The sequence below is a fragment of the Dunckerocampus dactyliophorus genome, chromosome 12, assembly GCF_027744805.1.
Source record: "Dunckerocampus dactyliophorus isolate RoL2022-P2 chromosome 12, RoL_Ddac_1.1, whole genome shotgun sequence".
Classification (NCBI taxonomy): Eukaryota; Metazoa; Chordata; class Actinopteri; order Syngnathiformes; family Syngnathidae; genus Dunckerocampus; species Dunckerocampus dactyliophorus.
In genome coordinates, this window is record NC_072830.1 from 29467501 (window position 1) to 29483219 (window position 15719).

Below are 15719 nucleotides of genomic sequence, written 5' to 3' on the forward strand. Positions count from 1 at the left end.
TTGGTGTTTGTGTGAGCCAAGATGGCTGAATAAACAGCAGTGCTAGGAGGAGTCTGTCCACATCTTTTAATTCCACAAGATTCAACGAACCAAAGGGGTACACAACTGTTTGTTACATGCAATAGTGTACAACAACCAAGGCAAAATACCGGCCAAAAAGTTTGTCAAACATTTCACAACTGAGGTTTCACTGCACTTAAAAAATAAGATGCCCATGAAAAAAATCCCACTTTGGGCCCCACCAAAAAATAATCATATTATTACTATTAATATTTTAATATTTTCTTGTGTTCCTGCCAGTCACAAAATGGTGATAATTTGACACAGGCATTGTGCAGTTGTTTTGAGGCAGCAACACTAATTCCAGCAGCATGACCACTCTAATCTGTTTCAATCTGGCTCTTGAAACATTTGTGGCTCTATGACAATTTACAGGATTTGCCCACCAGCTATTGGTAAATGTTTAGTTACTCTCTGCATACACTTTGTGCTTTAAGCACAAAAAAAACTACCGCTGAGCAGCCACTAGGGGCCAATATAACCTCAACAACTGGGGTGTCCAAACTTATTCCACCAATGTAAAAATTGAAGGATTGGGGGGCCTACTTTGATACATTTAAAGATGATAAAAACCAATCCAGTGTATGTAAGAAAACACTGACTGTGTGTGTGTGTGTTATAGGTGAACAAGGCAAATAGTCATTAGTGCACATCTAATGATATACAGTCATGGAAAAAACGATTAGACCACCCTTGTTTCTTCAGTTGATTGATCCATTTCAAAGCCTGGTACAACTAAAGGTACATTTGTTTGGACAAATATGATGTTAGCAAATATAGCTCTTAACAGCTTAAGTGCTGATATCTAGCAACTTCCATGGTTTTCTTGTTAAGAACTAAAATCATTGAAGTGTTTACGTGAATAGCTATAGCATTGTACCGCCAAAAAATGTAACTCTTATGAGCTATTTTTGTAGTCATTGTTATATTTGTCAAAACGAAGATGCCTAGAGTTGTCAGGCATGAAAATCAACAAGAAAGTGAAGAAACAAGGGCGGTCTAATCCTTGTTTCCATGACTGCATAATATTAAGTCATTTAATTTTCAGAATACTGTATGTCGAGGCCCAATAAAAAAAAGGCTCCGGCTACAGGATGAAAATGAGCTCCTGTGGCTGCTGCGTCCCAGAGACATCATGTGACGTGTAACTCCTGTTTAGGGTTAGTGAGGAAATGAGTGACTTGCGTGTCCCTGTCTGTGTCCATCTTACCACATCACATTCAAACTCTTTCTTGCAGGTGATTCTAGGAGAGTACCAGTGGCTCACCTATGCGGAGACCCTCTCAGCAGCATCCCAGCTCGGCTCTGGTCTGGCGTCACTGGGGCAGAAACCCAAGCACAACATCGGTATCTTCTGTGAGACAAGGGCCGAATGGATCCTAGCGGCCATGGCCTGCTTCATGCAGGGTTTCCCATGTAAGTCAACCCTATCAATTATTCAAGTATTTTTTTATTCAGTATGTTTTATTGTATAACAATGGCTTTAGTCATTAACCTATTTTTACATGTCGTTTTCAAACTGGAGAGAAAAAAATAGTGTTTTGCTAACATGCTGTATGCCAGGGCTAGGGCGGTTGATGGTCTTGTATACTATTTTGAAACTGGTCTCTGCCGGTCATCCCAGCCTTGTGCAGCGCTCCAGCCTTACAGTCTTGCCCCTGACGCTCTTTGACAGCTCTTGGCCTTTCCCATGGTGGTGAAGAGATTTGAATGAGAGAGACTGGCTCTGATGTATTTCAGCCGCATAGCAAGTTGAGTTGAGGAGTTTATTCTTAAAAGGTCCTAGACTCATTTATGTGCCTCGGGGGCTCTCAAATGTACAACCTTTTATTTATGTGCATATTTTATATATACTGTATATATATACTGTATATTTATATACATACCTTTATATACTGTATATCTAGTTAAAGTAGTAGTACAGTTACAACTCACTATAGTTTGCTACAGCTCTAACTTTTGTTCTTATACAATTTCCCACTGAATATTTGTGTGTGTGTGTGTGTGTGTGTGTGCGTGTGAGTGTGCGCATTAGGATGACAGAATGAGGTCAATTTGTTCCTTCTCTTTCACTATTACATAAGTGACCAATTTTCCCTTGTTCCCCATAATAATTCCACTTTATTGATGGAAACCCGCTGTTTTATTTTCGACATTGTACTTAAACAGCGGTCACACAGAATAGACCATGAGGAGCGTCTGCTCCTACCTCCAATCAACTGCACTATTGCATCATAGGGGGGTGGTAGTCATGACACAGCTACACAGACACTCCCTTACAGCCACGTCAAAAAAGTGCCTACAAGTCTTTAAAAGGTGAAACTCGTCAAGTAAAACCAGATATATGAGCAATAATGATCAATGTGATTTTCGTCATCACGTTATTTCTCATTTGCAAGCGCTCTCGGCGCAGGAAGACGGGCGCTTTCAAAGCGAAAATAAATGCGTAATGAAACATAACACCACCTTCCTATTGGTGGAAAAAAAAGCTCATCAATCGACTGAAGCATGAACAGTCCTTTGGTTGCGAGGGTGAGCCAACAGTGCCATCAAGTGGCCAACTGACGCAAAGATGCACATCAAGGATTTGATATTCATGCCATCCGCTTTCTTGGGGTGGACAAAAACATGCTTTTGGCAATGGTAATATAGTTAGCCAATTTTAACTGCCCGAGGCCTCAGCTAGTTTTGAAGGTAGATAACAGTATAGCTATTTGACTACATTTATCTTCATTGTTTTTTGAAAAAACACAATTTTCTCTGATCTTTTTTTTTCTCTGATCTACTCTGATTTTAGTTTTTTTTGAATGCTTTAGTAGACCATAGGGCTGCAACTAACGATTATTGTCTTAGTTGATCGATCTGAAGCTTGTTATTTTGATGAATCCAGGACTGTGGTGGGTTAGGCTCTAGTCTACACGGACCAAATCAATATGAACCAAACATAAACACTTCGTGGTTTGGTCTGCATCAAAACAGAAAAGAGGCAAAAATGTCAATCACTGTAAATACTTTGGCCAAAACACGAAGACAATAGGTCGGCTTTCACGGATGACGAAGGAAATTAAGAAATATTCACATTTGAACGGCTGAAATCAAAGGATATTTACGTTTTTACATCAAAAAACGGTTAATGCGAGACCAGAATAGTTGTCCATTAATTGGTTAAGTGATTAATCATCGATTAATTGTCGCCACTTTAATACACTATGTCAAATTGAGAAAATAAAAACTGCACAATCACACACGTGAGGCGCTAGTGGAGAAAAAGGAAACAAACAAAGGCAAAATAAACACAAGGTGAGAAACACAAAAGTGCATAAAAACACTAAAAACTACCCTGGACTCGTACGGGTTAAGGATTCAGTACTGCTTTACCCTTTGGTATGTCTGTAGCAAACACTTCTTATTTATTCGTTTTACCATCTGCACTCTAGCTTCCCTAATTCTTTTTAACGGTCTTTGAAGAACTCCTTACTTTCTCTGAGCACTTCAGTTGAAGCTCCATTAAACTGTCAGGCTGGAAATAGGCTGCGAGCGCAAGCCAATAAAGCATCTTTAGCCAGCATCTTTATGGCTTGCAAACACAAACACTTCCACCCCAGCGGAAAGAGAACGAAGCGGCGCAGGGGGGTCAAAGGAGTTAAAGGCTGGAAAGGGCGATGGGGGAAGAGACAGCGGGGAGGAAAGCGAGGCAAACAAGTGAAGCCTAATGGCATCACAGTCGGGGTGAGTGAGTCTACGTGAGCATCTGATGTTGACAAAGGCAACTAGGAGTCAGCCAAAGCCCCCCAGTGAACTCAAACATTGTCCGCATGTGTGTGTTTTTGTTTGAGTGCGCATTGGTCTCTGGCTGTTGGTTTTTCTTCCTCCAAATGAAAATGTCCTCATACTATTCATTGTTTGTGAATTACATGAATGTTATCTTGCCTCTGTTGGGTTGTTTTTTCCAGGACAGCCTGACATGTGTGACTGTAGAGTCAGTTTTTCATTTTGACATACTGTATTACCTAAAATCACTTAGTCCCAAAATCTAAAATTAAAAGTGTAAAAATGCGTGCAATAAATCCTTCTTAAAAATGTAGAATGTCCAAACTGTCATTCAAAAACTTGCATCCAAGTTTAGCAAACACAAAGACAAATACGTAGCTTACCCTCAAAGCCAGGCTACAAAAACATGTTTGGTCCACCACAAGAAAGGCAAATATAACATCCTTGCTCATCCAGAGGGAAAAGTCAGGCCTGTGTTGAAGGTGTCTGCGGTCAGTTATTTAAAAAATCAGTATCGGTCAAAATCGGAATTGGCAGGTCAGGTGGCAGGCACTCCGAGTAGAAATGTGTTCCGTAGTGTGCGTTATTTTGTTAATCCATCAACAAACCTACAGACCAGTCTGATGCAATTGATAGCACAAAGGTGGTAATATTGGCACAATATCACATCGTGATGTATTGGCACAATATCACATCGTGATGTATTGGCACAATATCACATCGTGATGTATTGGCACAATATCACATCGTGATGTTTTGGCACAATATCACATCGTGATGTATTGGCACAATATCACATCGTGATGTTTTGGCACAATATCACATCGTGATGTTTTGGCACAATATCACATCGTGATGTTTTGGCACAATATCACATCGTGATGTTTTGGCACAATATCACATCGTGATGTTTTGGCACAATATCACATCGTGATGTTTTGGCACAATATCACATCGTGATGTTTTGGCACAATATCACATCGTGATGGTGCAAATGACTGGTTTGACGGACAGACATGGAGAAAGAGCAACTGCCAAGCTTTGTGTTTAGATCTCATGGCTGGAGGTGTCACGGCCTCATACACTCTGTCGCAGAGCCGGAAATGTTATTGTCACTCCATGACGCAAGACTGTGATGTCACCAAGCCCTGTCCTGTGTCCCCGCGTCGGTGTCAGCCTTAGGACACATGGGTGTTACGCTGTTCTCCCCCTCTGTCTCTACGCCTTCCCGATGAACAACTGCTCTCATCGGTATGTGTGTGTACATGTGCATATTTACTCGCCTGCAGCACATTTTGAAATATAGACTGTTAGGCAGTATTTATTTTGTTGTTGCTCTTCTAACCATTCACTTTGCTTAAAAAGCCAAAAAAGAGCGTACAAGAGAAAGGAGAGGATGGTCAATTGTGTGATATCTATTGTATAGGAAATGATAACCAATTATACGGGACTTCACATTACAAGAAAGCTTTACGTGAGGGCAGCTGGCAGCAAGAGAAGGAGAGCAAAATGATGTTTCACCAACAGAGCAACAGCTGGCCGACTTTCTGCAATCAAAGGGGGGGTGGACGTAGATGTCAACATCGATACATGTTGCCACAATGTCTGGCAGGGATAACGACACCACACCTGTCATCATAAAGTTCACCAACAAAAAAAAAAACAGTGTGGCAGTGAAGCAAGCTGAAAGGAACAAACGTCTGCAATCGATGAGACAAAACAGCAAGAAAGTACTCAACTTAAGGAAGCAGGAGAAAATGTAAGGCACCTGGAGCACCAACAGCAACATCAAGTTCAACGGAGAATTGGAGGAAGCCAAAATATGTGTTGTCAAAAACATCAAAGAATTATCAAGGACGTATATCGAAGAAGATGACTACAAGGAAAATAAAGAACACAACACGCGAAGACCTGATGCAGCTGAAGTTATCAACAATCAGCTAACAGCTTTAACATGGATTATGCCAAATGTAATAATACTGTAATAAGGAATACAAGTCATTAATTGTTCTTTACCAATAAGCCATTGCTTAATTTAAATACATAAATGACTTAAACATTGTGTGCTTCACCGACACTTCATTATTTATTTATTCTGTCCTTGCTTTTCATGTCTATTATTGTAATGTTTTCACTCTATTTTCTATTCATTATGAACTCATTCAGTCCCAGACATTTTTCAAAAGACAAACCCTTCCAATAGCGGCCATTTTAGACAATTTTGACTGATCCTTCAAGGCACACAGAACATTGTGTTCTCTGGCTATATCGACATGGAACCTACCAAAAGAAAGATTAGACTCCTGTCTTTTCTACCTTTTTCTGTTCTTTAGTTCTTTAGCAGTAGAACGTAGGTAAGTCTCAGAAAAATATCAGTTGCCGACTAGAAAAGGGAGAAAACAAGCTTTTTGTGAAAAGATGCATTTATTTTTTATGCATATATTTTTTTGTGTGGTACGCAATGTAACAGCTGCCTTTTATGCAAGGGCTTCCTCTTCCTGTCATGTGTTTCTCCTTCATCTCATGAGCCCTGCCGAGCTCTAAGCAAATGGTCTTCTGCCACCTAGTGGCCGTTTTTATGGCACTAAAATTGCTCTCAAGTCTAATCCATTAGTGAGGAGTTGCATCAGCACCTGCTTTAGCCTCATGACCACATAACAGTGCTTACTGAAAGTGAAGCACACTAGCCAGTAGGCTAAAGAAAAAAGGCCAGGCTTTCGACCTACTAACCAACGTGGCTTTGAAGGCGTCGGGTGAAGTTTACTGAACCGAATATCACACAGCTACACTACCTGGCATCTGTTACATCGTAACGCAATGTAAAAGATACGGTGTGAATGAATTACCGGTCATGGATATGGAGAAAGGGGTATGATTCAATAAGCTCAGCTTCTTCCAGCTCCTTCTCAGACATGTTGAATTGTACAAATGTGATGTTTGTTGTTGTCAAGCATGTCCCCAAACATAAAAAGCATACCATACTTACATGAAATGGATTAATCAGTTTGTTGTTTGGTGCAGTGGCTACTTTTTACGCAACACTGGGGGGTCAAGCTATTGCTCACGCTATGAACGAGACAGAAGTGACCCACATCATCACCAGCAGAGAGCTCCTGGAGACAACACTCAAGGTTAGAACACAATGGCAACATACAGTAAGTCATTCGGGCAGCACGTGGTGGTGGGATGCTCTATCATGCCTTGTATCCTTCCTAGCCTTTCATCGTGTCGTAGTGAAGACAGCTCTCCATCGTGATCTAATATGCATGCTTGTCTGTGCTAGGCTATTCTAGCTAAAGTTCCAAAGCTGCGGTGCATCATAGTAGTGGACAACACACCGACCGCGTGGCTCGGCTATCCCAGTGGCATTAGCATCCACAACATGGATGCTGTGCGAAAGCTTGGAGTTCGACGAGATGACGGTAAGTATTTTGTTTAGGTTGGGTAACTTAATCATGAAGAAATTGATATTCTTTGTTTTATCAGTAAACGACTGTTGCTGGCTTATTGAAGGGATAGTTCGGATGTTTTGACATGAAGTTGTCTGACACCCCCATCAGCAGCGTAGTCCACCAACAGCAACTTACCTGCCAGTTCTGGTTGGATTTCGGTGATGAGGACCGTAGTTCCAGGTAGTCGCTGAGCGTCTTGGTCACATACACAAGGATGGACAGGCGACAGTGCGCAGGGCTACAGCGGGAGACAAATAGAACGCCAAGGGATTTGTGGGGTCTGATTGGAGGCAATTTTTGTGATGCAAATGTATTACTCTTTTGAACGCATTTGTTTTGAGAAGCCAAACTCCTCACTTGTGTAACCCCTGCGACTACCCGGAACTACGTTCTTCTTCACCGAATTCCGACCACAACTGGACTTAGGGAACCAAGTGGGGGGGTAAAGTCACTGCTGATGGCCTACACTGCTGATGGGTTTATCGTACAACTTCATGTCCAAAAATCCGAACTATCCCTTTAAGAGTCAGACCCCTGAGCAATTTGAGTGTTTGGTGCTGGGACCCCTCAGTTCCCGACCCAAGTGCAGAGTGGACTGCTAGTCATACAAATGGAAAAGCAGTCTATCAAGACGTAACCAATCTCAGTGACACTCCAGATACCCCCCGTGCAGCACTGCATTACATTCCCAGACCTTTTTTCACAGCTACCCATCTTAAAAGGGAGTCCTCATAGATGTTGGGCTTGGGGTGGACTGGTATTGGTCATGGTACAAGCCAACACACTGACTGAATCAAAAGTGCTCGTGTGTGTTTGTGTTGTAAAACAGGAAGGCCTGAGCAATACGAGCCTCTGCCTTCAGACATTGCGGTCATCATGTACACCAGTGGATCCACAGGTAAACCCAAAGGTGCTATGATTTCCCATAGCAACATCATTGCTGGCATCACTGGACTGGCTGAGCGGATACCCAACCTGACGTACGTAACCATTTACTGGTAGATACCTACTGTATGTAAAGGTTGATTTGGAAGCAAATAAACTTGTCTGATGTTGTTCTTGTTAGTTGTTTTTCCCCTGATGCCTTGAATTCTTCTGTTGTAAATCAGAAATGATTAATAATAAGAATCACAGCTTGATGAAATAAATCAGATCATTGGTGTTTCATTCGCATGTTTTCACATCTTGTTAAAAGAAACTGCATTCTTTGAGCTAACTGTCAGCATGTTTACAGCGAGGAAGACACCTACATTGGCTACCTACCTCTGGCCCACGTACTGGAGTTGAGTGCAGAGCTTGTGTGCCTTTCTCACGGTTGTAAGATTGGTTATTCTTCACCTCAGACCCTGACTGACCAGGTACTGCTTTTGAGCGTTTATCTTTAGACATAAGGTTTAGCACGTTTATGTTGACGCCCCTTGGACGGGCTGGCTGACGTCGACACAAGTAGTTGTCTTACTTGTGTCGACGTCAGCCAGCCCTGAGATAAAACTTTGATGAATTTTTAAGGCTCATCTATGACTTTTAGGCAAATTCCAGCCTTGCTAATGAGAGGTTAGCATCTTCTGGTGCATCCATTGTACATTTGTTGTGAAGCCTTCTGTGAACAGTCGATAGTGATGCCTACCACTATCCTACCACTGGAAGTTTCCCTTGGTCTACCTGTTTCACATTGTTACTAATGGTTGGACTGGCTATGAGCAATGTTTGGGCAATGGTTCTGAGTGCTTTTCTATCTTCTCAATAATCTTCTCTTCACAGTAGTTTGTTCTTCAGCCGTAGACATCTGGTTTTCGTGCTGTTTCCACCTCTAAATGCAGTCTGCACAGACAAAACTTAACCCACTCAATGTGAAACTGACTGTAGACGTTCAGTGTGATTTATTGATCGAAGCAATGTATAGGACACACCTGGGCAACAAATCGCACCTGTCAGTCACACACTGAGATCAGGCTCGTTAAGTTCTTCCACACCAATCTCATCCAACCGTGCCTTCACGGGTAAATACCAAAATTCGCACAAAGTTGGAAGCATATAATTCACCATGAAAAATGACTATTTGGAGGACCTACCAAACATGTCAGCTTAATGAAATGAATAAGAGGTGTGCTGTGCATTTGTCTGGCATAAAATAAGAAACAGCAGTGTGACAAACCTGTGCACGTATTTATTTCATTTCTCATCCCCAAAGGGATACCAGTTGCCATGGTTTTTTGCGCAGTATGTTTGTGTTTTTTAAAATGTTGTTATTGGAGTGTGTGTATTAGGGATACACTTTGCTTAATTGAAGTATTCACTCGTTTCTATATAATGTTATCTTACTGCCTTACATCAAAATATTCAATTCAGATTCTCTACAATAGTGTGTAAAGTTGTTTTATAATGAATACTCATTCGAGAAAACGTCTTTATTTGGTAATTATGGTGTACTCTAGCATTATGAGAACCATTCATGAAATCCATCAATTAAATGAACGTGTTTTTTCCCCTTCCCACCATAGTCAACCAAGATCAAGAAAGGCAGCAAAGGCGACACCAGTGTCCTGCGGCCCACTCTGATGGCAGCTGTCCCTGTAAGCACTTGCATCCGACTTCTGTTTGTACCAACTTTTGATACCACTACCATACGATCATAAATTAAAACGATACTGGACTTGTATCACGGTAAAGCGTACACTGTTTCACCCCTGGTGTAGAACAGAAGGCAAAACCGCTAACGACATTCATGAACAGGAAAACCGATGAGGTTTTGCCTGAAAACTTCCAAACCCTCCATTTTCTGGAAACATTATTTTGGACCGATAAAACCAAATTGTGTCAATACGATGGGAGGAGAAATATGGGGGGAGGAAAGAAAGCAGCCTTGCGTCCAAAGCACACCACATCATGTGTCAAACGTATTGGAGGTCGTCTAACGGCGCAGGCGTTTGATTGTCAATGGAACACGCTCACTGGTGTTCATTGATGATGTGTCACAGTAATACTTTCATTTTACACAAACTGCCACATATTTTCGTGAAATATACAATACAGTTGTCCCTCGCCACATCGCGCTTCGAATTTCGTGGCTTGACTATCACGGTTTTTCAAAATATATCAACTCATTCAATCCCAGCCATTTTTCAAACTTCAACCCCTTCAGCACCGGCTATTAGACGATTTGGACTGGTTTTTCAAGGCACACAGAATACCGTGTTTTAAGGCTGTACAGTATAAACGTGGATCCTACCAAAAGATTAGACTCTCGTCTTTCAGAAAACAAAGTTTGTTTCTACCTTTTTGCGTTCTTTATTAATCAGCAGTAGAACAAAAGTACGTTTCAGGAAAAAATCAGTTCCCAACAAAAAAAGGAGAAAAATATAATTTTGTGAAAAGATCAATTTCAAGCATAACTTTCACTTCGGCACAAATGATTTGCTTTAGTGACAGCTCAAATATCTAAACAACTGCACAACACAAAAAGTGTTGTTTTGCATAAAATAACAATTTATTTACAAATGCAACACCATGAACTATTGACTAAACTAAACTGTGTGTCACACGCGCGTGTGTGCGATAAAATGTCCGTAGTAACTTTCGATACGCTGCACTCCTCCACGCTCTCTCACTTCCTCCTTTCTGTCATGTGTGATTCTTCCATTCACACGATCCCTGTCGAGCTCTTATCAAATGCACGTCTGCCACCTTGTGGCCGTTTTTATGGCTCAAAACTGATGTAACAGTGGGCTCTTTTAGTGTGCACTTGTGTCATCACCTCTTTTTGCCTCTCGCGCGAAAAATGTAAAACATCTAAGCTATAAATACGCCTGTGGGAAAGAGCGTTCGAGTTAAAAAAAACAAAATGTATAAATATGTCTGGTATTGAATAAGTTAATAAATCACCGCTGTCTTGTGGTCATATTATTTGACATAATGTTTGTCATAAAATAAAAAGCAAATTGTACATATTTTTGGCCAAACTTGAACATTTTCAATCATAAAAATGACAAACTAAAGTATACATATAAGACTTTAAGAAAACGCATTTAAAGACATGTTGATATGTAGTTTTCTACACTGGTCACTAGGTGTCAGTAATGTTCCATTAGCCACGCAAGAAGTTCAGGAAGTAAAAAAAGAAACAATATCATAGAACACGTGTGAATCTATGTTATGTTATGTCTACTTTATTGGGTAATACGAGTGCGAAGGTGTTATTTTATGTCTAGAGGGCTCTAATAATGTTAAAAAACAAATTTAGAAGCTCATAAATAGGTTTTCTATGCTCTAACTATGACCATATTCCATTTGTAATTCATAAATAAGGAGTCCTACTCCATGGAAATTCGCGGTCGGGTCTGAAACCAACTAACTGCGATAAATGAGGGATGACGGTAATGTAAATCTTAAATCAGTGACTTTAAACTACCTGTGGAGCTAACCGTTTACGTACAGTACATTCATATAAGCTGATCCCTGCGCTGGGTGTACACACATGCAAGTTCCAGGCAAAATGCTTTTCCCCACTGGACTCCCTCCATCTCAGCAACACCCCCCACCCCGCACCCCCTTCCTCCCTATCTCCCAGTGGTGGCAGAGCAAAGGTCAGAGGGCCTCAGTGTCTGGAACCATTCACAGCTGTGAACAGAACGTGAGAAAGCCCCATGTGGTCATCCCCACGAAATGCACTCATGCACACACGCAACCTCACAAACACTCATACAAGCTTGCTTGCTCTCATATGACTTCTTGTCACATGACTTGTTGAATCTTGCACAGACTTCCTCTCCCACTGTCGTTGCTTTGCACGCAATATGCACACCTCGCACCCGTTAGTTGTCTTTGTTAGCTTTCTACTGCATGTGCTTACTCTTGTTTCACATTACCTCACAATGACGTCTCTGTGGGATGTGTCTCAACTCCATCTCCACACCCCATCACCTCAGGAGATCATGGATCGCATTTATAAGAGCGTGATGGCCAAGCTGGAGGAGATGAACTGTTTCCAGCAGACGCTCTTCACCCTGGCCTACAACTACAAACTGGAGCAGCTCAGCAAAGGTCACAGCACACCTATCTGTGACAGGTACGCACCAGCTGCTCCAGCAGCACTGCTGAGTCTAATACGCTAATATACTGTAGGGGTGTCCAAAGTGCAGCCCGGGGACCACTTGTGGCCAGCAGTTCATTTTTTTTTTTTAATTGGCCCACAGCACATTTGGAGAAATTGAATTAAACAAAAAAAAAGTAACAAAAGGGCACAATGTAAAGAGAGAAAATGTAAATGTTGATATTAAAAATAAAAAATCAGCAATAATTTTACATGAATGATGTCAAAATATTAAGAGAAAAACATCTTCTATTCTAACAAGAAAAAAAGTTGAAATTGTACAAGAATAAACTCGTAATATGAGGGAAAATGTCATTTTAGTAGCATAGAGTTGAAATATTAAAGAAAAAAACATTTGTCATTTTTGGAAAATTAGGTTGGGGAAAAAGTGATATTATGGAAATAAAGTCAAAATATTAAGAGAAAATATGTATCCTAGCGAGAAAAGAAGTTGCAATTTTACAAGAATAAACTCGTAAAATGAGGAAAAATAATCTCATTTTAGTAGCATAGAGTTGAAATATTGAAGAAAAAAATATTTATTTTTGAAGTCATAATATTATGAAAAACAAAACAAAATAAAATTGTAATTTTTTGAAAATTCGCTTGGGGGAAAAAGTTATAATATGGCAATAAAGTACAAATATTATGGAAATAAAGCCAAAATAGAGAGAAAGACAAGAGAAAAACATTTATTCTAATGAGAAAAAAGTTGCAATTTTACAAGAATAAACTTGTAATATTAGAACAAATAATGTTCTTTTAGCAGCATAGAGTTGAAATCTTAAAGACATTTTTTTCAAGTTTTAATATTATGAGAAACAAGTGAAAAATCATGTGATCAGCTTATGCCGGTAAATGCCTTTCAACGCCACCTGTTGCAGCCTGGAGCCATCACCGCATGCAGCGTAGTGGCTTGGTAGCGTCCTCCTCCCACTTTCTTCACACTGCGCAGGCGTGCCAAAACTAAATCAATCATGTCTGCCGTGTGGAACTTCGCCGCCAGCACATGCCACGCAAACTGTCTCACGGGGGCTAGCACGTTAAAAAGCTTTAATTTAATACGACGTCTGAAGAACAATTTGAAGCTCACGGTGTGGTCATCAGTGGTTAGCATGCTTGCCATACAGACAGGAGATCGGGAAGATCTGGGTTCAAATCTCCGTTGGGCATCTCTGCGTGGGTTTTCCCGGGTACACCGGTTTCCTCCCACATTCCAAAAACATGCATGTTAGGCTAATTGGCGACTCTTAAATTGTATGAATGTGAGTGTGAATGGTTGTTTGTTTATATGTGCCCTGCCATTGGCTGGCCACCAGTCCAGGGTGTACCCCGCCTCTCGCCCGAAGTCAGCTGGGATAGGCTAATTTTGTTATTCCCTGGGAGCCCAGGGAATTGGACCCGGAATTGGACCCGGGAATTGTCCTGACTTTACCCGTTTATACGGCACCCCTGGCCAATAGAACTCATCATAAATAAATAGACAAATGTATAAATAATCCGTGTGATCGGTATCGGCCAAGTTCACTCATAGCTGATCAGTATCAGTATCGGAATCAGCAGCATAAAATCGTGATCGCAGCATCCCTAGAATAAAGTCAAAATATTATGGAAATAACGTATAATGTTTCGAAAACATTCATAAAGATTATTTAAGAAGAAAGTTAAAATAATTGAAAAAAATTAAAGCAAAACTGTGGAAAAAAGAGGCAAAGCCTGAAGTTCCTGCTAATAATCGTCTTTTTCACCGTCTTTTTCACAAACGCTGCCATGCAGTGTTTTTTCTTGAAGTCTTGGTAACTTCTAAGCACATCTACATGTGTTGGCTTACAAAATATCAAAGTGGTCCTTGCATCCTTTTCATTTTTCAGTACGTGGCCCTCGGTGGAAAAGGTTTGGACACCCCTGGTTTAAAATGAATTCTATACATACATAAAATGCAGTATCCCTTTTTAGTATTTTTTCCAACATATTTTCTGTTTGTACTCATGGATTCAGACTGGTCTTCAGGAAAGTCCGTTCTCTCCTCGGCGGTCGTGTACGGGTGCTGTTTTCGGGTGGGGCCCCACTTTCCGCTGCCACGCAATGCTTTATGAATGTGTGTTTCTGCTGCCCCGTGGGTCAAGGATACGGCCTGACAGAGACGTGTGGAGCTGGAACTGTTAGCAAGGGTAAGCTAAACAGAACTGCACTACAAGCATTAGCAAAGGAATGTCATAAGCGCTTCTTAGCTCAAAATTCATTCAATAGGATACCAATATTGATTAAGTAGTAGCATAAACACTATTATAAAACTATTCCACAGGTTATTGGCCTGTGTCAGCTCTTTTTTTCATTGGCCTTTGGCATATTGTAAAAATCAAATCAATTCATTATCTGAGATAAATGATTAGCTATTACACTAATTACACTAATTGTTACTGATAACAACTGGATTGGTTTCAGCATCTTTAGGTCACACTTCATAATAAGGTACACAAAAATACAGTAGTTACTGAGGAACTTGTGACTAAGGCACATACATTTGGAGTGGTTACTGAGGAACTAATGAGGAACTAATGACTAAGGCACATACATTTTGACTAGTTACTGAGGAGCTAATGAAGAACTAACAAGTAACTAATGTGTAGTTACTGAGGAACTAAGGCACATACATTTAGAGTAGTTACTGAGGAACTAATGAAGAACTAATGAGGAACTAATAACTAAGGCACATACATTTATAGTTACTGAGGAACTAATGAACTACTAATGAACTAATGACTAAGGCACATACATTTTGACTAGTTACTGAGGAACCAATGAAGAACTAATAAGTAACTAATGTGTAGTTACTGAGGAACTAGGGCACATACATTTAGAGTAGTTTCTGAGGAACTAATGAAGAACTAATGAGGAACTAATAACTAAGGCACATAAATTTAGAGTAGTTACTGAGGGACTAATGAAGAACTAATGAGGAACTAATAACTAAGGCACATAAATTTAGACTAGTTACTGAGGAACTAATGAAGAACTAATGAGCAACTAATGTGTAGAGGAACTAAGGCACATAAATTTAGTGTAGTTACTGAGGAACTAATGAGGAACTAATGACTAAGGCACATACATTTTGACTAGTTACTGAGGAGCTAATGAAGAACTAATAAGGAACTAATGTGTAGTTACTGAGGAACTAAGGCACATAAATTTAGAGTAGTTATTGAGGAACTAATGAAGAACTAATGAGAAACTAATGACTAAGGCACATAAATTTAGACTAGTTACTGAGGAACTAATGAGGAACTAATGAACTAATGTGTAGAGTAGTTACTGAGGAACTACGGCACATCAATTTGAGTGGTTAG

At 40.4% G+C, this 15719-nt stretch overlaps 1 protein-coding gene across 1 annotated transcript in view; it reads left to right on the forward strand.

The window, feature by feature from the left end:
- The window catches only part of acsl3a (acyl-CoA synthetase long chain family member 3a), a 30659-nt gene that overhangs the window by 8272 nt on the left and 6668 nt on the right, over nucleotides 1–15719 (forward strand). The window contains exons 3-10 of the mRNA XM_054795287.1: nucleotides 1299–1476; nucleotides 6853–6962; nucleotides 7115–7253; nucleotides 8113–8263; nucleotides 8518–8641; nucleotides 9785–9856; nucleotides 12209–12348; nucleotides 14371–14543. Coding sequence (XP_054651262.1) covers nucleotides 1299–1476; nucleotides 6853–6962; nucleotides 7115–7253; nucleotides 8113–8263; nucleotides 8518–8641; nucleotides 9785–9856; nucleotides 12209–12348; nucleotides 14371–14543 — 1087 coding nt within the window. The remainder of the gene's footprint in view (nucleotides 1–1298; nucleotides 1477–6852; nucleotides 6963–7114; nucleotides 7254–8112; nucleotides 8264–8517; nucleotides 8642–9784; nucleotides 9857–12208; nucleotides 12349–14370; nucleotides 14544–15719) is intronic.